The sequence below is a fragment of the Rhagoletis zephyria genome, unplaced genomic scaffold, assembly GCF_001687245.7.
Source record: "Rhagoletis zephyria isolate East Lansing unplaced genomic scaffold, Rhagoletis_zephyria_1.1 Rzeph_scaffold_00056, whole genome shotgun sequence".
NCBI lineage: Eukaryota > Metazoa > Arthropoda > Insecta > Diptera > Tephritidae > Rhagoletis > Rhagoletis zephyria.
The window spans coordinates 211,412-235,948 of NW_016157140.1; the positions used below are offsets into that span (position 1 = coordinate 211,412).

Genomic DNA, 24,537 nt, shown 5'->3' on the forward strand with positions numbered 1-24,537 from the left:
TAAAGTGTCAAACGTAAGAGTGTTTATAAACGTTCAGCTTGAACATATAGATTATTCTGAGGTATATTTATATTACAAGCTAAATGAGTTATTAAAATATAGGTTTTAATCGAAAGAGTCTTGGAAAGCCCACATGTATAGCAGGATTTCCACATGTTTGAAAATTCACATTCAACCTGAATAATAATTAGGTAATTTGAACACGTATGTATCACAATGTGGGTGCCAGACGAAAGAGGTTTAAAAGGGTTGCCAGCTGTTTAAAAAGTTAAATTCAAACTATTCAATACTTTTAATGATTTGTTTAATTATGAGTATCAATCGAAATACTTTTGAAAGGGCTTCATTTCTAAACTAAATGTAAGTAAGAAAAAGTATCATCTGAGAGAGATTTAGAAAAGTTTTTGTTTGAAAATATTCTGCAGATGGTTACAAAAATTATACATCTGCTGTTTTTGCATACTTTAAGTATGTTGAGCTTTATTTAAATAAATTACACCTAATGTAGCACGCAGAAATTTCATATGCTCAGCGAGGCGGGTGAGGGCGATCTAGTAACCATATAGTTTTTTTATTTGAACTGAACTAAATTTCGTTTTTGGTGTGATTGTAACTGTTTTTTTTTTTGAACTCAACTAAATTTCGTTTTTGGTGTGATTGTAACTCTCCCCTAATTTGAAGAAAGATGTTTTACACTTCCAACTCAGTGTCTAATAATTGCGTCACCTTTTAATCCCATTTCATTTATTTTCAAAAAACGTTAGTACAATAATAACACAGTGCGACAGCTATTTTACACTTTTGAAGCGACCTAGCAGAGATTGTTCATCTGGTCGAGTTATACACGAAACGGCCATTAAAAAGTTTCTAACACCCCCAAAATCTGGATTTAAGGCCAAAAAACCGTTTTTTCAGTTTCTTCTTAAAAAAAAATTCATTAAAAAACCAATTTTCAACCGATTTCAATGTTCTCAACGGTTTTGGGTAGAGAATTGTTGACGCTTTCGAAATATATATAGTGTTTTATTCATTTGAAAAAAGTATGATATGTTTTTTAAGCCAGAAGTTGAAATTTTTGGAAATTTCGTCCGGTTTTCTGGTTTCGACGTCATTTTTTTGCCACTAATTGACAATGAATGAACCTCTTTGGGCATGTGTCATCGAGAGGCATTCATTACTTAATTATACCACTTTTTTATTTTTGGAAAGGACTTAAAGTTTTCAAGTTATGCAGCATAATCCAAAATTTCATGTTTTGGTCTCAAACGTCCTATAGGGGTACTGTGCGTAAGTTAAGAAATTGGTTAAGTTTAAGGACATTGATGGTTTTTTAAGTAACAAATAGTCATTTTTAGCGATAGTTAGATTAAAAACATATATATCAGTGGTCGCAAACAATAATGACCTAAGTCGAGATATGTCGGTTTGTCCAATTAATCTTCGTTTAACAGAGCAATAATGCACTTTTATTTTTAATGTTTATCATATACTTGATTTAGAATGAGGGTTTGGTAAATATATACTACTAATTCGAGACTTTGGGCGTTTTCTGCAACCTTTTTTATGGCATTATTTCTGACTTTGAACTGAGAAACGATACCGATATGAATACAATTTTTTCCTGTAAAGCTGATGAAATCGGCCACCTAGTTCGTAGCTAGACTGACCAAGATTATCCAAATGAGAATGCCAAAAATGGATCTTGATGGACATTTTGCGTACAATTTCTAAATTAGTTTCCGAGAATTCTTGAACCACTTCCTTGTATATTGAACTTTCTTCATTTACAAGATAGCTATTACCCATAGAGATGAAACTCAGCTGTATTTTCTACTTGTTTCATCAATCGTCAGATTGCGAATCTGGTCATTAATGCGGTCACTAAAACGTCATATTCTTAATAAACTTCGCGTAATTAATTACACGGGATCATTCGCTCCAAAAAAATTGAAATGTGTGATAAACGCAACCGGTTTTGTTACGTGTGTGGCTTGTTTGTTGACAAGCCACATCGCTCGGAGTTTAAAAAGAATCAAGCAGTGGTTCACTCCTTCAACGACTTGTTTAAACTCTCATACGTTGAAAGTGCTTGGTATGAACCCGAAAGTGTTTGCTCGACGTGCTCTGCAGTACTGAAGAAAGTGAAATCCGGTAAGTGTTATAACCAGCATTTGTTATTTGAGACTCCCATGACTTGGCATTATCAACCGTATCACAAGTCGAAAGATTGCTACTTCTGTCAAACAGATACCGTTGGCCATCACTACAAAACTCGCAATCTCATAAAATATGCTAATGTGTTGACTGTATCGAGACCAACCCCGAAAGAAAACACAGGGGAGCCAACTGCAAACGGACAAGCAGACCCTTGCAGCGAGTTCCCGATTGAAAAAAATGAGGACTCGTCGTATGTTCCAAATCGGGCAGTAGTAAAGGAACGACATTTTATATCTAGCCAAGATTATAGTGATCTTAGTCGAGATTTGAATCTGTCTTATAGAGAAACAGAGATCCTGGGTTCACGAATAAAGCAGTGGAATGTAGTGGATGATGACTTTAAAGTGACATTCACACGAAACTTAGACTTATCGTCATTCGAAGAAGTTTTTAAGGCTGATGATATAGACAATAAACTTGTATATTGTGTTCATGTGGATAGATTGTTTGCTGCCTTCGATCACGTGTACTGCGCAAAAGATTGGCGATTATTTCTGGACGGTTCTTGCAAAAGTAAGTATTTTATTTATCATAAGTGTGAGAAAACCAAAATTAAGCAATATTAAAAAATTTACGTTTAATTCACGAAATTCGTAGGTCTGAAAGTAGTATTAATTCACAACGAGTAATCAGTTGCCAACAGTTCCAATAGCATACGCTACTGATATGAAAGAGACCTATCAAACGATGGAAAAGATTTTACGATTAATCAATTACAATAAACATCAATGGCAAATTGTCTCAGACCTCAAAGTTCTGACAATACTTCTGGGAATGCAAGGAGGCTACACTAAGCATCCGTGCTATTTGTGCGAATGGGACAGTCGTGCCAAGGATCCTTACAAGTGTAGCGTGTGGCCTCCGAGAAAGGGAATTCAAATTGGAATTAAAAATGTTCTCAATATCCCATTAGTAAAACCTGATAACATTATCTTGCCGCCATTGCACCTAAAGTTGGGCTACATGAAACAATTTGTAAAACGACTCGACAAAAACAGCGAGTCATTTCTGCACCTGGAAACAGTTTTTCCCAAACTAAGTGATGCTAAAATAAAAGAAGGTACCTACTTTCGAAGAATTTGCCGACTATTAATTTTTTCGAAAACGCATCTGCAACCATTTTAATTCTTTACTTTACAGGCATTTTCATCGGACCCCAGATTCGCAAGCTGATGATTGATGAGAATTTTGTCGAAAAACTGAACGAAGTAGAAAAGAGAGCATGGCTGAGTTTTATCTCTGTATGTCATAACTATCTTGGAAATGAAAGAAGTTCTAATTATAAGGAAGTGGTTCAAGAGTTTTTGGAAGCTTATGGAGAAATGGGATGCAAAATGTCAATCAAGATACATTTTTTGCACTCTCACTTGGATTTCTTCCCGGATAATCTGGGTCAGTTTAGCGACGAGCAAGGTGAACGATTTCACCAGGAAATCTCGGCAATAGAAAAGCGCTTTGCTGGAAAAAACCACGTTAAGATGATCGCTAATTACTGCTGGTCGCTCAAACGTGAAACCGACGACCTGTATTATAAGCGCAAAAGATCCAGGAAACATTTTTAATTCGAATTGGTTGAGGTATGTAGTTAGCGAGCATCTTAAAGTGGTTTTTTTTTTTGTATCTTGATTGACATTTTGCATCCCATTTCTACATAAGCTTCCAAAAGTAATTAGCTAACATCTTAACCATTGTTAAACATTTCCCATTGTTTTGTATAAAGTGTTCTAATGAGTGCAAAATTTTATGAAAAATATATATGTTATCAATCTAACTATCGCTAAAAACGACTGTTTGCTATCTAAAGGTTCACTTGCGCAGCCAAATTTATATTTTTGACTTAGAGTTAACATTAAATGAAGGCTGAAACTCGTACGGTTTAGACAACTTTTCAAATTAACATTGAGTTAAAAAGATAACTGGCTGTCGTGCAATGATTTTTTCATGTAAAATGCTAAAAATGGGGGTTTTTGTGAAATGTTTGTATGGGGTACCCCACAGGTGGGGTCTTAGGGGGGATTCCACTGGCATGGGTGGGTCGGCCCTACAAAGTTAGTGGGGGTCGGTCATACATTTAAATACGATTGGGGCACTCTAAATGGGTCAACTTAGGATTTTTCAAGCTTTGGCGCTCAAGGTCAAAAGTACGAAGTCGGGACATCAGAATTGGTTTTAGAGGTATGCTTCCTTCGGCAAAGTATCTTATTTTGATCCCTAAAATACGATTTTCCTTGTCACTTGGGTGATTTTCAAATCGACCCGCCTTCTAATACATAGTACCCCTGTAGGGCGCTTGAGACCAAAAAATTTGATTTTGGATTATGCTGCATATCTTGAAAACTTGAAGTCCTTTCCCAAAAAAAAACACTTGTGTAATTAAGTAGTGAATGCCTCTCGATGACACATGCCCAAAGAAGTTCATTCATTGTCAATTAGTGGCAAAAAAATTACGTCGAAACCGGAAAAACCGAAAAAATTTTCCAAAAATTCAACTTCTCGCGTGAAAAACATCTCATAACCCTCTCAAATGAACAAAACACTGTATATATTTCGAAAGTGTCAACAATTCTCTGCCCAAAAGCGTTTAAAAAACGGTTGAAAATAAGATTTTTAATGATTTTTTTTTCAACGAAAACTCTGAAAAAATGGTTTTTTGGCCTTAAATCCAGATTTTGGGGGTGTTACAAATCCTTTGAAGGGTGTTTCGTGGATAACTCGACCAGGTGAACAATCTCTACTAGGTCGCTTCAAAAGTGTATTCAATTTTGTTTTTTTTGTAGCACTGTGTAATTTTTTAGTACAAAAAGTACACTGATAACAAAATTTCGTAAAAGTGCTACGAAAATCTCTCGTAGTGTTGGTTTTTGTACAATGTACGAAACTTTCGTTCATAATACGAACACATTTTTCACAACGAAGCAAGATTTTACGAACCATACGTAAATATAACGAAAGGACTTTCGTAAGGCATTTTTTCAGTACAATTTACGAAATCTTACGTTTATTTTACGAAACACATTCGTAAAGCACTGAACAAATCTCTGTACGCATAATTTTGTATATTGTAGGAAGGCATTCGTAATATTTACGCGTGGTTTTAAAATATACGAAATCTTCAATTCTGTATTCGTACAATTTAGTTAATACTTTCGTACATAGAACTAATGCAGAAACATGTTTTTTTAAATTCGTACAACATGCGAATATTTTCGTACAATATACTCAATTACCGGCAGTTTAATATTTCATCATATTTTTATGTATCGCGTGTTATTGCGGAATTACTTGTTGGCTTGTGAGACGTATAATATAATTTTAAACGTTTTAAAAAGGGATTTGCTGGATAAAAAAACAATACAAAATTAAATATTAAAGCTGTGGATATACTTTGCTTTTAAGCATACAATGTTTTAAGCATCGCCTACGCTGCGCCTTGCGCTGCTATGTGGGACTCGATAAATAGGCAATTTCATCAGTTACCTATCAACGGCAAGCCTAAGACAGGAGCACTACTTAATGAAATTAAAAGTAAGTACATGTATAACTTTTCATTGAAACTTGCTTTTCAGACGCCTTATAATTATACCTTTCATGAGCATGAAATGGTATTATAACTTTGGTCCGATGTTTGTAAGTACCAGAACAAAAAGAGATAGACCCATGAAAATGTATACTTATATGATCAGAACGTCGAGCTGAGTTGATTTAGCCATGTCCGTCTGTCCGTCTGTCCGTCTGTCTGTCTGTTTGTATGCAATCTAGTCTCTCAGTTTTCGAGATATCCGGATCAAATTTGGTAGGTGGGTGTATTTTTATAATGTATTAATCATTTGTCGGAACCGGAAGAATCGGACCACTATAACATATAGCTCCCATACAACTGATTGTTCAGATATGAGATTTTTCATTATAACTTCTCCATTTATGCAGCTACGAACATGAAATTTTGCAATACTTGCACCCATTATCAACAGAATACTTACAGTGAAAATTACAAAGATCGGGTCACTGTAACCTATAACTCCTAAACAACTGATTGTTCAGATATAAAATTTTGCGTTATAACTCCTCCATTTATATAGCTAGGAACATGAAATTCCGCACTGTTTTCAATAATTATCAACAGAAAACTTACAGTGAAAATTAAAAAGATCGGGTAACTATAACCTATAGCTCCCATACAACTGATTGTTCAGATATGAGATTTTTCGTTATAATTCATCCATTTATGTAGCTAGGACCATGAAATTTCGCGCTGTTTTCACTCATTATCAACAGAAGACTTACAGCGAAAATAACAAAGATCGGGTCACTATAACCTGCAGCCCCCATACAACTGATTGTTCAGATATGAGGTCTTTTATCATAACTCCTCCATTTATGCAGCTAGGAACATGAAATTTCGCACCATTTTCACTCATTATTAACAGAATACTTACAGTGAAAATAACAAGGATCGGATGACTACAACATATATCTTCCATACATCTGATTGTTCAGATATGGGATTTTACTGTAAAACTCCTATATTTGAACAGCTAAAACCGATAAATTTCGTAAGATATTTTATAAATAATAATACAAAGTCTACTGAGAAAATCGTCAAAATCTATGCTGTATAAGCTTTATCTCCTATAGCACTGATTGTTAAGATACCAGTTTTTGCCATATATCTCCTTTATGTACGAAACTAAACCCAATAAATTGTGTTACCGGTTTACATACCGATCACATAGCGGTGAAAATCACTTAGATTGGTGTCATATAAAGTATATCTTCCATACCTCTGATTGTTTAGATGCGATTTTTTATATAAGTATGTAACTCCTCTATCGATGTATGCAGATGTATTCAAAAGCAGTAATCTGTCAAAGTAAAATTTGCAGATGTTCATGAAAGGTATGAAGCCTTCGGCATAGCCGAAGACAGCGCTGCTCTTACTTGTTTTGCTTTAATTTATAGTCGTCAAAGAAACAAACATCGATGAAGCTGCGAATCAGCCAACTGCCTCTACATAAAAATAGTGTAATGTTTAAGAAAGTAAAACCAGTATTTTTTATATTCTTTCATATTTTATATCTTATATATTTAGTTTTTTATATATTTAGTTTTGTTGAGTCTCATAGTTTAACACTTTGAATCAATATACTTTATTCAATGAAGCCTAAGCAATAAAAAATATGTAGTATAGAACCTATTCGTATGCATATAAATAAAAGACTTAAGTTTTATTATAGGTAAAATAACCTTTTTTATTAATTCTAAACTACAGTGTAGTCAGAAAATTCTTCTTCTTTCGTAGAACGTATGATTGCTTTTATTGCAAAATGTTTTGTTAAACAAAAGCGCCTAAAATTAACGATAAAAACAAAATAAAAGTGTTGTGTTATAATTCGTAATATGTTTTTTACAGTGTGGAGAATGAAAGAAAAATCGCACATTTCACGAAACAAGCGCAGAATTTACGAAAGTAATTTTGTTAAATATACGATTTATTTTTGTGCATTTTACAAAAATTTCGTAAAAAAATAAAGAAATTGTGCGAATAGTAAATAGTACGAAATTCTTTAGTAAATAGTACTAAATTCTTTAGTAAATAGTATGAATACATTCGTAAAATGTACTAAAAATCTGATGCCTCATATTTTCGTAGTATGTACGAAAACGGTTTTGTACAATCAGCGAAAACTTTCGTGGCTCAAAATGACGAAAGATTTCGTAAGTTTTACGCAAGTTTTCATTATATTTACGCAGATTTTATTTTCAGTGTACATACAACAAACAAATACTAAGTATAAGAACAAATATCAAGAGTAATTCTAAGCTAGATATAGATGACAAATGCAGATTGGTTCGTCAATTTGGAGAGAAGAAGGAATACAAATTTAAATTTTCGTTTTTTGCACTGACACTTCAAATAATCTTATTTCACATTATTTTTGCAGAAGGTGATACCACGTTTATCTGCGTTGGCATCGGGTGGTAAGCTCAGCACTTGGCTTCTATGTACGTACATGTCTCAACTGCAGGCGTCTCGCATTCAACTGATATTTTCTTGCAGTTTACGGAATATTCCAGTGGGAAGTTTGTCGTTGACTCATAAATATTCTGGGCCACAAGTCGCCTATTATAGCAGCTTTCTATTGTAACCCGCTCAAATTCAAAGAAGATAATAACCAAAAATAAATATTTGATACGTAAATTATAATAATAATTAAGTTACTTTTTGAGACGATTTTATTTTATTTCGCACTTCTTTGTCTGATATAATCGTTTTAGCTGCGGAAAATGCTCTACGGATCAGACTGAGCAACTTTGCTTAAGAAACTTTGGGTCTAAAACCAATTTCGAGCCAGCGAATTTTAAGGGGAAGTTTCATACCAGGTAATACAAAATTTTGTGGGAAAAACTTACAGCGGTACTCAGAAACATTCCTTAAATTAGCTCTAACAGGCATTTAACTAATCATCGTTAAATCTGTTAATTAATGTTTCCTCTCAGAGTTAAAAATTATGAAAAAAAAAATTAAGTATGACCCCAGTTGCGGCCCTTTATTTTTTTTGGCATCACTCACTTTTTTCGTTTAGTTTGAAATAAAATATGAAAATAAGTATTTATATAATTTTGCGCGCCCTGGCTCAACAGACGCAATGGCCGAGTGAGCTGAGCACTTACGTGCCATTCGAGAGATCTGAGTTCGAGTCCTAGGGCAGGAAACATTTCTTTTTCCTTTTTTATTTCTTTATTTTATTTTTGTTAAATTTTTATAAACTGTTTATTGAATTTTATTGTCTTTTTGATCGATTTTTTTAAATATTAATTAAATTTTTAGAAACTGTTTGTTAAAAGACATACAAGAAAATAAGAGGCCAATTCTGGCATCTGTCTTTCAACTTACCTCAGTTTTTCGAGAGACAAAAGTCTTTAAATCGGCAACTATCTTGAAAGTTCTTTTCTGTATTTTGAATGACTAATTGAAAGATGTGCTGATAGTGTTATTATATTTATCGTTTAGCAATAAGTTTTCTAAAAACTAAACGAAATGGAACAAGTAAGAAAGTCTAAGTTCGGGCGAGGCCGAACATTAAATACACGGCGCAAGTATTAAATATATGTTTTTCACCTTTCCGAAAGCGACCGCTACATGGTAAGGCGGGCTGTATCAATTTTGAGTAAATTAGCGTCCGTAAATTTCAAAATATTTAAGTTTCAAGCATTCCTGAAATTTAACGTTATATGAAAAGCTCCGTAATTTTAGTCCGATTTCAATAATTTTCAACGGTTTGCTTTTATGTGGCAAGCACAATAACCATACCGAGTTTGGTACAAATTGGTGGAACGGTTACCGAGATACGTATATGTGATCATAAGTGGGCGGTGCCATGCCTAATTTTGAATAAATTAGCTTTAATATTTACTGATTTATCGGAGACTTCGCATTTCTCTAAATTACCGTTATATAGGATGCGGGCGTGGTTATTGTCCGATTTAAAAAATTTTCGGCCATTTGATATGCTGTACCAAGGCACAACTTTGCCAAGTTTGGAAGAAATTGGTTACCAAGATATACAGTGGGCNTTCGCATTTCTCTAAATTACCGTTATATAGGATGCGGGCGTGGTTATTGTATGATTTAAAAAATTTTCGGCCATTTGATATGCTGTACCAAGGCACAACTTTGCCAAGTTTGGAAGAAATTGGTTACCAAGATATACAGTGGGCGCTATGCCCATTTTTCAAAAATTTATAATATTCTTATTTTTCGTCTAAAAATTATTGTAAATATTAACTTTTTAGTAAATAATGTTCAGTAGTTACTAAAATATCGCAGTTTTCGTGTTTCTGAAAATTTCCGTTATATGGGAGGTAGGCGCGGTTATTGTCTGATTTTGTCCATTTTCAATTTCGAAATCAATGACGACGAAAAGCTCTGGATGCCAAGCTTCGTAATAATCTATAAATTTTTTAATAAATCGTCCGACATATTGGATCCGCCATTTTGAATTTTGGAAATTTTATTTAATATTCGAATTTAATGACGACGAAAATCCCTAAATACCAAATTTCATTGAAATCTATCAAATACATATGGAGTAAATATCAAGCTTCATATAAATTTACACATTTTTGATCAAATCGTCCGCCATATTGGATCCGCCATTTTCATTTTTGAAAATTGAATATTAATTTCGAAATCAGTGACAACGAAATCTGTGGACACCAAGCGTCATAAAAATATAGATATTTTTTAAGAAATCGTCTGCCATATTGGATCCGCCATTGTGAATTTTGGAAATTTAATTTATTATTCGAAATCAGTGATGATAGAAATCCCTAAATACCAAAATTCATTGAAACCTGTCAAATACATATGGGGTAAATATTTTTTGTCGTCCTATATTGTCGATTCGTCCCTATGTGCAGCGCCCTATTTCAGAATTTGATTTACGGGCAGTTTTTGAAAATTACTGACTAGTTGCTTCTGGTCCAAATTTATCAATTTTTTGAGATTTTTGAAAAAGTGAAAAAGTGGGATACCATTGATCAGTGGCTGACGATATTGGCGCCAAGGTTCTAACGAAAGAAAAGCACGACTCACTTACATTTATCAACAATTATTTACAGGAAAAATTTTTGTCATTTTACTTTTGTATGCGTCATCCACGGTATGATTATAAGGAACTCCTGGAATTATCTTAATTTTTCTCGATGACACTTCAAATCAGATAACTCATTTCAAACGAGGTGGATGGCAAAAGCTATTTTTAGTTTGAAAATATTCATGTTTAGGAGTGAATTTAAATTAACAGCTCGTGAAACGAAAAATCTCAGAGAAATTTGTATTTTTTTGTTTTATTCTACATCAAAGCTTGGTTTGCCTCAACTTCTGCAATTCTCGCTCCAAAACAAGATTTAGAACTAAAGCAAAAATTTGTTCTCTACCAAGACCAAAATTTTTCTGTCTCATTAGCTGCTATCAAAAAACTATCCGATCATTTGTGGTATCTGAAATAAGATTTAGCTGCCAGGAAGAAGAGCCAGGAAATGACTATAATTATTGAAAAACGACGCACAGCAGACAAGAACTCACCAGAAATATTTTTAAACGAAAATATGAGTAACTTTGTTTCAAAACAATCATTGAAACTTTTTGATAAATTTGGTTTGCCGCACGACTTTCTGGATGAAGATGTACTAATGTGGCCAGAAGAATATAGTAGATGTCTAGCTAAAGATGAGGAACAATTTCAATATTTATTACAAGTGGTAAAAGAGCACCGACGAAAATATCCAAATTGTAATAAGAAAACTCTTCAACAAATATGGTTACATCATTTAATTCTGATAAGGTCTTATAATTTCTATTAAGTTTCAAAATTTTAGTATTCTAATTGTTGAAAAGTTTTTTTTTTATCTATAAAATAATAATTTTACTGAACCTAGTTCATAATTAATTTTGTCTAACAGTTAATCAAATAACAAGTAAGAGCAGCGCTGTCTTCGGCTGTGCCGAAGGCTTCATACCTTTCATGAACATCTGCAAATTTTACTTTGACAGATTACTGCTTTTGAATACATCTGCATACATCGATAGAGTTACATACTTATATAAAAAATCGCATCTAAACAATGAGAGGTATGGAAGATATACTTTATATGACACCAATCTAAGTGATTGGGTTTAGTTTCGTACATAAAGGAGATATATGGCAAAAACTGGTATCTTAACAATCAGTGCTATAGGAGATAAAGCTTATACAGCATAGATTTTGACGATTTTCTCAGTAGACTTTGTATTATTATTTATAAAATATCTTACGAAATTTATCGGTTTTAGCTGTTCAAATAAAGGAGTTTTACAGTAAAATCCCATATCTGAACAATCAGACGTGTGGAAGATATATGTTGTAGTCCTCCGATCCTTGTTATTTTCACTGTAAGTATTCTGTTAATAATGAGTGAAAATGGTGCGAAATTTCATGTTCCTAGCTGCATAAATGGAGGAGTTATGATAAAAGACCTCATATCTGAACAATCAGTTGTATGGGGGCTGCAGGTTATAGTGACCCGATCTTCGTTATTTTCACTGTAAGTCTTCTGCTGATAATGAGTGAAAACAGCGCGAAATTTCATGGTCCTAGCTACATAAATGGATGAATTATAACGAAAAATCTCATATCTGAACAATCAGTTGTATGGGAGCTATAGGTTATAGTGACCCGATCTTTGTAATTTTCACTGTAAGTATTCTGTTGATAATGGGTGCAAGTACTGCAAAATTTCATGTTCGTAGCTGCATAAATGGAGAAGTTATAACGAAAAATCTCATATCTGAACAATCAGTTGTATGGGAGCTATATGTTATAGTGGTCCGATTCTTCCGGTTCCGACAAATGATTAATACATTATAAAAATACACCCACCTACCAAATTTGATCCGGATATCTCGAAAACTGAGAGACTAGATTGCATACAAACAGACAGACAGACGGACAGACGGACAGACGGACAGACGGACATGGCTAAATCAACTCAGCTCGACGTTCTGATCATATAAGTATACATTTTCATGGGTCTATCTCTTTTTGTTCTGGTACTTACAAACATCGGACCAAAGTTATAATACCATTTCATGCTCATGAAAGGTATAATAAAATAATATCTGAGACGTAATTTTTTTTTTTTTTTTGGTTTTTTAAAAATATTAGAGCTCAAAAACCAGTTTTCTGATTAAAAATAATAATTAGTAGAATAAAAGTCATAATTTCATACATTTGCAACTTTAAGTTTGAATATCTTCCGAACGGCTCACTCTGTAAAAAAAAAATTAATAAAAACCATATATGTAATACTTCTATATTGCTAGTACAATATGATCGCAATGAGTTTTTCATTTGAAATCAAAGAAAGACAGCCTATGAAAATTTTTGTGATTGTGGAAGTATACGTGTATAATTGTATACTACTACCATATATGTAGTACTTCTATAATGCTAATAAATTCAAAGTACATTCCCCAACATCAGAGTGTCGATATATTCAGAAAAGAAAGAGAGATCCGATAAGAGAATGTACTCAACCTGACGTTATTACTTTTCTACATTCAGGAGCGGTTTAACAAATTCTTATTGAAAAATAATTCACATGAAAAATTAACAAATAAAAATATAGTTTTAAAAACTAAAACCTCCCTATTATAATTGCCATTCGTACTGTCATCAGGTATGTAACTTGTGAATAGAAATCGCTGCATCTTTTAGGCCCATCAATATTACATAGTTACATCCCGAGTTAATAAAAGGAAGGTAATAAAAATACAATATTTGTATATCTATGAGAAACACCGCAGCCGCTGTGGTGGCAGAGGATAAAGGTAGCAGTTACAAAAGGACTTGGCATCAGTTGGCATTTCCAGTTGGCGTCAATAAGCTCAGAACAGAAACGAATAGCGTGCTTTATTGGATTCGGTCAACTATTATATGCCACACAGCTTGTACAGCATGTGTAAATAAGTTTTGTCTTATGGCGTTTTCTTTTCTACAAAAACTGTTTCCTTTTCAATGCCCTCTCCTTAGTATTTGTGCGTAGAGGGCACTGAGAAGGCAACATATTTCGGTTGAAAAGAAAACGCCATTAGTTAGGAAAAACACCTATTTTCCAATTTTTCGGATATCGAAACAACGAAGAGCTTCGAAAAAAGTCGACATATCGAGCCCTAACCGCAAAAAATTTAGGATTTTTTTTCAAAACTTACTTCTTGAAGAAGAAATACTCTAGGACCTAGAGTCTAGATGAACAAAAATCTGACAGAGAGTAAATATTTAGAAAACGAAAGCAAATTTTCGCCGAAATGCCGATTCAAACTATGAATATAGGCGCAAAGTTGAATGCTTCGATTCCGAAGCGCCCCGCTAATGAGAAATTGGTAATTTAATTTTCTTTTGTGGCGTATGTTTGGACTTTAGGGTGTATGTCGAGAATTTATTTGCACTTTTAGCGGTGATAGCAGTAAATACACATCATATTCGAATTATGGCCCGTCCATGCGTTCTTCAAGTTATCAAGTCAACTCCGCACAGGTTCAAAGACAGCCTAAGAGCGTTTATGCATCAAAATTTAATTTTGAACAAAATTCGTTTGAGTTAACTGCGGTTTGAAGGAAACATGACACCGTAAAAATTTAAATTTTTTGTTTAATTCTCTGAACCGCCCCTGTTATGATATGGCACTTCATTCTATGTAGTAGTTTACAAATATACGCGTATACTTCTACAATCACAAAAATTTTCATAGGCTGTCTTTCTTTGATTTCGAATTGAAAACACATTGTGATCATATTGTACTAGCAATATAGAAGTATTACATATATGACTACTACATAGAATGAAGTGCCATATCATAACAGGGCCGGTTCAGGGAATTCAACAAACAAACACAAATTTGACGGTCTCATGTTTCCTTCCCGCTGAAATGTATATCGAGCCCTAGCCGCGAAAATGAATACAACTTTTTTCAAAATTTAATTTTGATGGGTAAATGCCTCTTAGAGCACCTGCAACAAAAAGTAATTTAAAAAAATATATATATATACATTATTTTAGCGGTTAGGGCTCGGTATGACGAATTTCTCCGATGCTCCTCGTGAAAACTCTGAAACTTTAGGTCAAAATTCTAGAACGCGGCTGGTCGCTTACACGGTCGGTTTTATTCTGCCTTTCGTTTTTCATCTTTTTAGTTTGCAGCTAAGGCATACTGTCAATTTTTTAAATTCTATGGTTTACTATAAGTTAGAGTGGGTACATTACATGTTTTTACTACTAATAATGGAATACAATATATAAACGACAATCTTTAAAACTAGATCTTATGGTTTACTAAGAGTTGGAGCGAGAGATATATACAATGGCCTTGCTTGAATACATACATACACTCGTTTCAGAGGTGTGTTCGCTAACTTACATCACTTACACTAGGTTTACACGCGATAACTTTCGTACTACTACACTCGTTATTTGGAAATCTGAAAAATTGGAATATAGAAGATCTTTTCCTAACAAAGACAAAACTTATTTACACATAAAGCGGTATGGTATTTTATATGTTGGCCGAATATGTTGGCCAATAAAGCATGTTGTTCGATTCCCTTCCATGCTGATTGACGCCAATTGGAAATGCCAACTGCTGCCAAGTCCTTCTCTAACTGGAATTTTTTATCCTCTGCCACCACGAACGGCCGCAGCGCTTCTCATAGATTTACAAAAATTTTATTTTTTGTTAATTTTTCATAAGAGTTGTTTTTAAATGAAAATTTGTGAAACCGCTCCTGAATTTTGAAAAGTAAAAATGTCATTTTCAGTACATTCTCTTATCGGATCTCTCTTTCTTGTTTAATATTTCGGCACTCTGATGTTGGGGAATGTACTTTGAATGTACTAGCAATATAGAAGTATTACATATATGATAAAAACTTTTTTGTAGAGCGTTCATTTCCTACAAATATAATTTTTCAGGTCCTTTTTGCACAATGCTTAAATGTCAAGCTACAAGAAAAAGAAAAACCCAAATTTTTTTTTCCATGTTATTTAAATGGGAAATGGAAAGTTAGGAACAGGCACCAATTAATGATAATATTAAGAGCTCGAATTTTTAGAGGCTCTTTTTTCACCTTTTCGAAAGTTTTTAGCCTGTTTTTTAGTTGAAAAAAAAGTTTCTCAAAAATCACATACCCTAATGTATGTATATGGGCAAATCTAAAAAACACGTAACCTTGGTGTTATTTAGCTTTATTTTCACTGTTGGAAACTATGTATATCAAGCTGGTTGCTTTTGGATATAATTCATTGGCTTATACTTGAAGCCTCAAAAAAAATTTTGATCAATTTGCTGCATAACTTTTGAATTATATGTGTTTAAATTAAAAAAAAAATAATGAAAACAAGTGAATTTTTTACGTAATTTTTAAGAGGGCCAAAATTATTTATTTCATACCTTTTGAAGTACACCATATTCTGATTTGAAATTTAATGGGCATTTAACACTTATGTGTATACTTCATATGTAGTAGGTAAGAAAAGTGTGCATGAAAAAATAACGAAATGGCAAGTATCTCAAAGTCTGTAACTCCACATTTTACCATTTTGAAGATTTTCGGTTTATCGCGTATAGTTTTTGAAGCATTTAATTTTAAGAACTTTTTAAGTATTGTATTTTACAAACAATTACGAATAATTTGACACCTTAGCAAGAGGTGTGGTTTCAGAATAAACCAACTTTTAAAGATAAAATATTCTGCGATCTTGAGCGTAATTTTTATTTCAAAAATATCTTAATTGAAGGCACATTTGGAAAATACGTCGAAACGATCTAAATATTTTTATAACTACTAGTCCTTATAACGTTGCATATACCTGTAAAATGCTTAAAAAATGTTCTCTAGAAGTGTGTAAAAACCCCGATTTAGTACTTTTAATTATGCTCCTTCTTGTAGTCAGAATATTTCGAGCGTGGTATCAAATCAAACTTTTTTCGACAAAGGTTCTGATAGTTGCTCTTACTTAATTGGAGCCTTTTAAATTCAATGGCGTCCCCAGTTTTGCCTGATTGTCTCCACTTTTGGAGATAGCGGTACTTGAAACTTTGGTTAAATTTTAACTATTTTATAAAAAAACTCCCTCAGTTTTGAAGATATTTTACACGCTTGTTGTTTAATATTTCCTTCACTACCTCATAAAATCGTCGAAATCGGTTCACTCTAAAATCTAGCTCCCATACAACTGATTGTCCAGAGACGTTGTTTTGCATTGTAACTCCTCCAATTAAGCAGGTAAAAATTTAGTATAGGTTCATTTTAACATATAGCACGCATACAATTTATTATTCAGATATGAAATTAGAGTTATAGCGCAAAAACACATATCTGAGTAATTACATTACAACTTTGTACCCAGCTTATTCTTTTGTTTTCTATTTCATGTTTATTCCTCGTCTAACTTTTGAAGCACTTGGTGAAAATGAATTACATTTGTATTAATCGATTTATTACGAGATTACGAATTTGAAAATTAAAATTTTTTTTGGAGAGTGTACATATTTTTTAGATTTGCCCATATGCTTATGTATATGAAGAATATATACTTATTTATATGAAAACCAAGAAACCAGCAAAAATAAAAAGATTTTTATTAAAATCAGAAAGCGACATGCTTCTTCTTATTTGGTGCTGTAACCGCTTAAACGATTTTGGCCGAGTTTAACAAGGCACGCCTGTCGATATACACACCCTACAAATTATGTATCGCATGTATGGAAGTAAACTCGCGGGAAATTCCCCTGATTTGCAGGCAATTGCAGTTTAGGTACCAATCGGGGATTGAACAGTTTTTTTTCGGAGAATTGGGTATGTTATGGTCTTAACTTAAAGTAACCAAATTAGACGAATATGTTAATTTTTAACCATTTGTCGCTATTTGGAGCGACTTTTTTCAATTTGAATCGCAATGTCTCCACAAGAGTTTTCCCAGATATAAGCCATATACCAACTGAAAGCTAAGGTTTTGGACTATACTTGAGGAAGCCAAGAATAAAATCGACTGACCAGTTTTTGAGGAAATGCCCGAAATCTATATTTTCTGCAGCCCGATTTTTCAGGCGATAACGTTATCATATATTTATATTTCATAAAAAAAGACAACGTAAGATAGCTGGTTTTAAGGCCTTTCAACTGATATCCAAATCAATGGTATAGAATGAGTAGTGCGGCCTCAGTGGTAGCTTAAAAAATTTCCTTTTTTTGAATATCTCGCACCAGCCACGCCCACAAAGGCATACAAGTTTTTTTTGTACTTTAATTCCTCAAAGTTTGAAAAAATCAAATGAATGTACGTACAGACGCTACACACATCGCAAAGCATCGTTAGAAAGGTATTGACCTATAGAATATAATAAATATACACCCAACATATTTGCCCCCTTAAACCGACAAAAGCCAAAAAACGTTTTTTGTTTCGCAACACTAATTTCTAAGAATTCGGATAATCATTTATGGAAATTAAAAACGTTTTCTGAACACACTCTGCAAGACCTTTCCAACGATACCTCAAACATGTCGATTGGGCGACTGGATAAATCCAAATCTCGTGTAAACATATATGGGAAATTGTTGCCGAAGAAAGATCAAACAAAAAGCCTGCCTCCCAAGAAAAACCATGACATGAGACCATGGGAAATATCATGAAGAAGGTGGAAAAAACTTAAACATTGGATTATGTGATATATGAGATTCAGGGTGATATACAAATCTTTAAAAACCATGCATTTAAAGTTAAAAATCAGTACAATGCTTATAGTTGGTATTCTTTTTTCAAACAGTTTCCAAATTTATTTGATCCTTTAACTTACTTTTAAAAAAGTGACATTCTGGAAAACAGTTGTTCATGTCGGTAAATACTTGCCATGTACACTTTGTTTGAAAATTACCCATGTACATTAGGGTGCTTTCTTTCGACGACTATTTTGGTTTTTTACTACCACCTCGAAATTTTGTGGGAAAAGGTATAATCTTGGTCAATGATGGGATTTCTTCTGAATTGAATGCTCTACAAAAGTGTCCATTGCGGCGTAGCCCGAACTCCCACCATCGAGGTATCATACGGCTTGTTTTCATTATGTCAAATTCAATCGCATTTGTCGTAAAATAAGTGAAAACAGATTGAGGTTGTTCACGCTTGCCTGATTATCCGGTTATGTGGTTATATTTTTTATTCAGTTTATAACAATAAAATACACTACACAATAATATGTTACTATAATTCTTTTTTTAAAGGAAAGGTGTTGCAGGTGGTCCCATTTTAATTTGGTTTAAATCTGGTCATTGGATCATGAAGAGATTAACGATAGTCTTAAATTCTTATATGAGAATTGAAGTCGGTTATGTGTTTTGCTTAAAAATTACTTGTTTATGTAAGCATTTATTAAAAATGCAGTCTCACATAGAAATTTAAAAGTAACTATAAATAAACCTGAAACAAACGTTTTAAATAAAACTTAAATGAACTCTATAGCTGCACTCTGTAAGAATTTTTAGAGAAACCCCATCACAGTTTTTATCGCATAACTGTAGAAAACCTATACGGGAAATGTATATACATAAATTTATTATTTTCTTTTTTTTCTTGTTTGGCGCTGTAACCGCCTAAGCGCTGTATTTTAATTCGCTGCACTATGTCTATGTCGTTGTAAAGTTCATAGAGCTCATCATGCCATCGTCTGCGGTTCTCGCCATCGCCAAAGCGTAAAGGCTCGTAAATCTTCCGCAAAATCTTTCTCTCGAATACTCCAAGAGCCGCCTCATCGGATGTTGCCATTATCCATGCTTCCGCGCCATATACCAACACGGCCATAATGAATAACTCATAGAGTGTGGTTTTCGTGCGTCGCGAGAGAAATTTACTTCTGAATTGCCTACCCAGTCCAGTGCGTTCGATTTCTATACTGACATTATTGCCGGTGTTAATGCTGATTCCCAAGTAAACGAAATTCCCTACTTTCTCGAAATTATAACTGTCAACAGTGACGTGGGTGCCAAGGCGCGAATGCGCTGACAGTTTATTTGATGACAGGGGGTACTTCGTTCTGTCCTCCTTTACCACCAGATCCATTCGCTTTGCTTCCTTATCCAACTAGGAAAAGGAAGAACAGACTTCGCGGTTTTTGTTACCGATGATATCGATGTCATCGGCATATGCACGATCTTATAACAATTGTTCCTGACCGGTTCAGTTTTCAGCTCTTATTATCTTCTCCAACGTCAGATTAAAGAAGTCACATGTAAGGGAGTCGCCCTGCCTGAAACCCCGTTTGGTGGCGAACGGCTCGGATATATCTGTCCCAATTCTCACGGAGCTGGTGGTACTGCTCAACGCCATTTTGCACCGTCATATCAGTTTGACAGGGATGCCAATTTCAGATATAGCGGCGTACAGGCAACTCCTGCAACTCCTTTTAGTGATGTCGAAAGCGGCTTTAAGTCGACAAAAAGGGTGAGTGTTTTCCAGGTCTAAACTCCGCGCCACCGTACTTGAGTACCTCAGCTGGTAGGCTGTCAGCTCCAACAGCTTTGTTGTATTTCAGCCGCGTTATTGCTATTCGTACCTCGCCAGGTACTCCTATATATATATTTTCCTCAACATTAAATGCTCTATTTTCTCCCCTACATTTGACATTTTTTAGACGATACTTCCTTGAGCTTCCATATTTTAGGCTGTTGTACGCTATTTTTAAATCGGTATCGTTCAAAAGTATCGACTGAGCAAATGAATAGACTTGCAACCAGAGTGTCCAGATTTGGTGATTTCGCGCCAATTTGGCGATTTTTGGCGAATTTTTCCCTTCAAATACAAAACTTAGCATTCCACGATAACACTGTGGAACAAATTCAGGTTAGCAAAAGTTCGGTCGATTCTGAGAGTGAGGGGTGAAAATAGAGGCTAAATTAGAAGACCCGTATCGCGGCGTTTGTTTATGTTAGTTCGAATTTTTTTTTAATCGACTTTCGAACTTTGCAGTCAAATGCCGATGTTCAGCATATTGTTTATATGGTTTTTTGGCTATAACTCATCGACTAATTGATATTCTTTCAATCTGTTTAAGCCAAATTATTGCTAGAGACCTGTGCAACAATTAAAATTAAAAAAAATTGATTTAGAAAATTTTTGTAGTTCTTATGAAGCAAAATGTTGGATTTTTTTTTCAAGCTTTTTGAACATATTTTCCACAAAACTAAGTCTTTTTTGCTTTCTGTTTGATCTATAATATGCTTCTCAGTATCTTCATTAAATTTCATTTGAAAAGAAAACAATCATAATACAAATCTTGCGTTTTCCAGATTAATATTAATTTACTTCTCATTTCTTATGTACCAATTTTTTCAGTGTTGGTTTTGAAGAAACATTAAAAAAGAAATTAAAAAAATATGGAAAAAAATATAATATTGAAATGTTAGTTATGAAAAGTTTTAAGTAAAAAAAATTAAATAAATTAAATTAATGATTTGGCCAGTTGTCGTTTAGCAGGCGGCTGTGGATCAACATCACCGCTCTCTCTAATATCTTGGTCATCGTCATCATCATCAGAAAGGTCGATAATTTCGGTTACCAATCACACAGTGACCAGTAAGCACTCCCACCAATAGTGAGAGATGCAGCTTGCTTATTCTCAAGAGCTCCCCAGACCGCCCCCGGTCCACCCGTGGCCAGAAAAACTTGGCCACCTTGCACTCCAAGGCCTTCGCCCAGCACTTGCTGAGCTGACTAAACACCCATCTGTCCAGAAGCAGAACACACGAGGTCAGGGGAGCCCCCAGACTCTCTCTATCTGAAAGTAATTCCTCGAGGGTTCCCTGTCTTGCAAGCTCATCACCCGTGCAGTTGCCAGCAATTTCGCTGTGACCTGGAACCCAAATAAGCTTAATAGCAAAATAATCGGATGCGGTCGATAGGGAAGTCGAAAACTCCCTCACCGTTTTCGAAGGCACCGTCAGGGAACCAAGAGCCGTGATGGCTGCTTGGCTATCAGAACAAATATTTACCTCCTTAACCGATGTTACACTAGAGAGCAACCAATCCGAAGCCTCATTTATCGCGGCCACCTCAGCCTGGAAAAAACTACAGTGATACGTTAACCTAAATTTCAGGTTGATGGAGAGCTATTCGCACAAGACACCTCTGCCCACCTTCCCTTCCAGCTTCGATCTATCTGTAAATAAGTTTACAGGTCCTAGATTCCAGATACTGCACCCCTCCCAGTCTCCCCTCGCCGGAATGTGGGTGGTAAAAGAGTCATTCGGACCCAGAACCGGCGTGCAGTGGTCTGTCCGAGTCGGTAGGAACCCGAAGTCTCTTAGAATTCTGGAGTGCCCATAGCTTGAGGTGAACTTGAACCCCACCCCTCTTAGCCTTACTGCGGCACGCGCAGCGGCAACCCTGCCAGCTATATCTATAGGCACAACATTTATTTACTTATTTATTTTTTAACATGGCATTAGGCGCGTTCCACCAGACGAGTACCCCATATAATAAGATTGGCTTGATTATAGTTTCATAAAGCCAATGGACTACCTTCGGCGAGAGGCCCCAGTGCTTGCCAATGGCCCCTCTGCAACAATACAGCCTTCTTGACTCGTTCCTCCACGTTAGGCTTCCAGGAAAGCTTACTGTTAATGATCAAGCCCAAGTACTTCACCCTGTCAGAGAGCTTTAGAGGAAGACCACCCATTGAGGGAAGATGGCAATTTGGATTGAAGCGCTGCCCCACTCTGCCGCGACAGTTCTATTGTAAAGCAAGCGGTAAATAAACCTGACAAGGTCGGCTCCGACCCCTACCTTATTTAGGGAGTTAACTACAGCCTCAGGCAAAACATTGTTAAAAGCCCCCTCGATATCAAAGAAGGCACCGACCGCAAATTCCATCTGCTAAAAGGATTGCTCAATATTTTCAACGACCATGTGTAAGGCCATTTCGACTGACCTGCCCTTGCAATAAGCATGCTGATCCAAGGAAAGGCGCTCCCTGAGGATACCGCTCCTTAAATACAGATCGATCAGCCTCTCCAGCGTCTTCAAAAGAAACGAGGGGAGACTTATCGGCGGTGAAGTAATAAAGAGTCATTTTTGAAACCATCGTATTTAAATCTTTGGCTCATAATTTTTGTAGATAATAGTGTATTTCCACTGCACTGAAATCTTTTAAAAAACTTATATTCTTGGGAAGTACAATAAAAGACTTTTTATCAGAAATATTTTATGAGCAATTTTTTTCTTAAACGAGATTATCTTTCTTGTAATCTTTTCTTTAATTACCATTCATCATAAAACATATACAGGCCGATTCTGAACAGAAACTCCCTAGGAGGTTTTCTCTTTTCACTGAGGATTTTTTACTTTAATACTGCATTTCTTTATTCATTCTGAACGTTTGGAATAAACTTTTTTGTTTACTTATTCTCCAGAACGTTCCTGATGATATGTTAACGTATATTTCAAACGTATTCTGTTTATTCCGGCTGTGAAATGGGATTATCCGGAATGTATAAAGAAACGCAGCCTAAATGGTGGAGTTGAGCTGTCAAAAATGTGTCAAACAGCTCCTTCGAAGTTCGAATTTCCTCCTCCCAAATTTTCAGGGAAAATGCTACTCCCTGGGGGTTAATTATTGGAGGATTTCTTTTTTGGGAGAAATAAATTGCCGGAGAACAAACTCCCCGGGGGTATTCAGAATTGGGATGAAAGTTTGAAGTTTAGGATTCCCTGATAAGTGTTAACTTTTGACATTAAAAACAAAAACGAAGTTTAATTTATTTAGTTTATAAGGAATACCTTCATAGCCAAACTTTAAGTCCGATATTTTTCGGGTATCGATACTTTATTTCGATACTACTTCCAAGTAAAACTGCCCCGCGGTGGTACTCACCTTGTCGAAGAGTAGTTGCTAATGCCAAACAGCGGCAGCAATGACATGACAATCGAGTAGATCCACCCAGCGGCCATGATAAAGCCGGCGGCGCGAAGCTTAATGCGTTTATTCAAGTGCATTGCCCGTGTAATAGCCATCCAACGTTCAATGGTGATAACCGTCAGTGTGAAGACCGACAAGTGACTTGCGAAGACAGTCAGAAAGCCAGCGACTTTGCATCCAGCACCTGAAACGGTTCATCAAACAAACATGTATATGCAAGCATACCTTGATATGTACGTAATAAGTGATTATCAGGGCTGGAAAAAATATGCCAGACAACCCTGAAAATATGCGCTACAAAAAGGTCGATATGTAACCAAAATAAGCTCTAAAATATGCTAAATAAATGAAGTTTTATCTACTTATTACAATATTTTCATTCAATAATCTCCGTTCAGTTAAACAGGTTTATTGTTTATCGTTGATTGTTTTCGTACATTGTTCAAACATCTTTGAACATGAGTACATATCTGCCAGGGTAATAAAATTTAACATAAAAAATACGTGCATATGTATGTACCTACTTAGACAATAACATATACTCATCCATATGAACATGTATTTAGAAAAGGATCGTTTTGTCTGCACATGCAATGCAAGAAACAAAACATACTTATTTACATACAGAAAATATTTACGTATATGTATACAGTCCACTACTATGTCAAATGTATGATAAGCAAAGCAATCGAAATTCTCTGCGATCTTGTTGCCTGAGTACGAAGATTGCTGCTTATCATAACATAAATTATAATACATACTGAAATAAGAGATCAATGCGTTTATCTCTTGCATACAAATATATATACACAC

At 34.9% G+C, this 24,537-nt stretch overlaps 1 protein-coding gene across 1 annotated transcript in view; it reads right to left on the minus strand.

Annotated features, from left to right (window-relative positions):
• The window catches only part of Lgr1 (Leucine-rich repeat-containing G protein-coupled receptor 1), a 423,583-nt gene that overhangs the window by 42,350 nt on the left and 356,696 nt on the right, over positions 1-24,537 (minus strand). Inside the window, exon 10 of the mRNA XM_017624060.1 lies at positions 23,680-23,908. Within this exon, the coding sequence (XP_017479549.1) occupies positions 23,680-23,908 (229 nt within the window). The remainder of the gene's footprint in view (positions 1-23,679; positions 23,909-24,537) is intronic.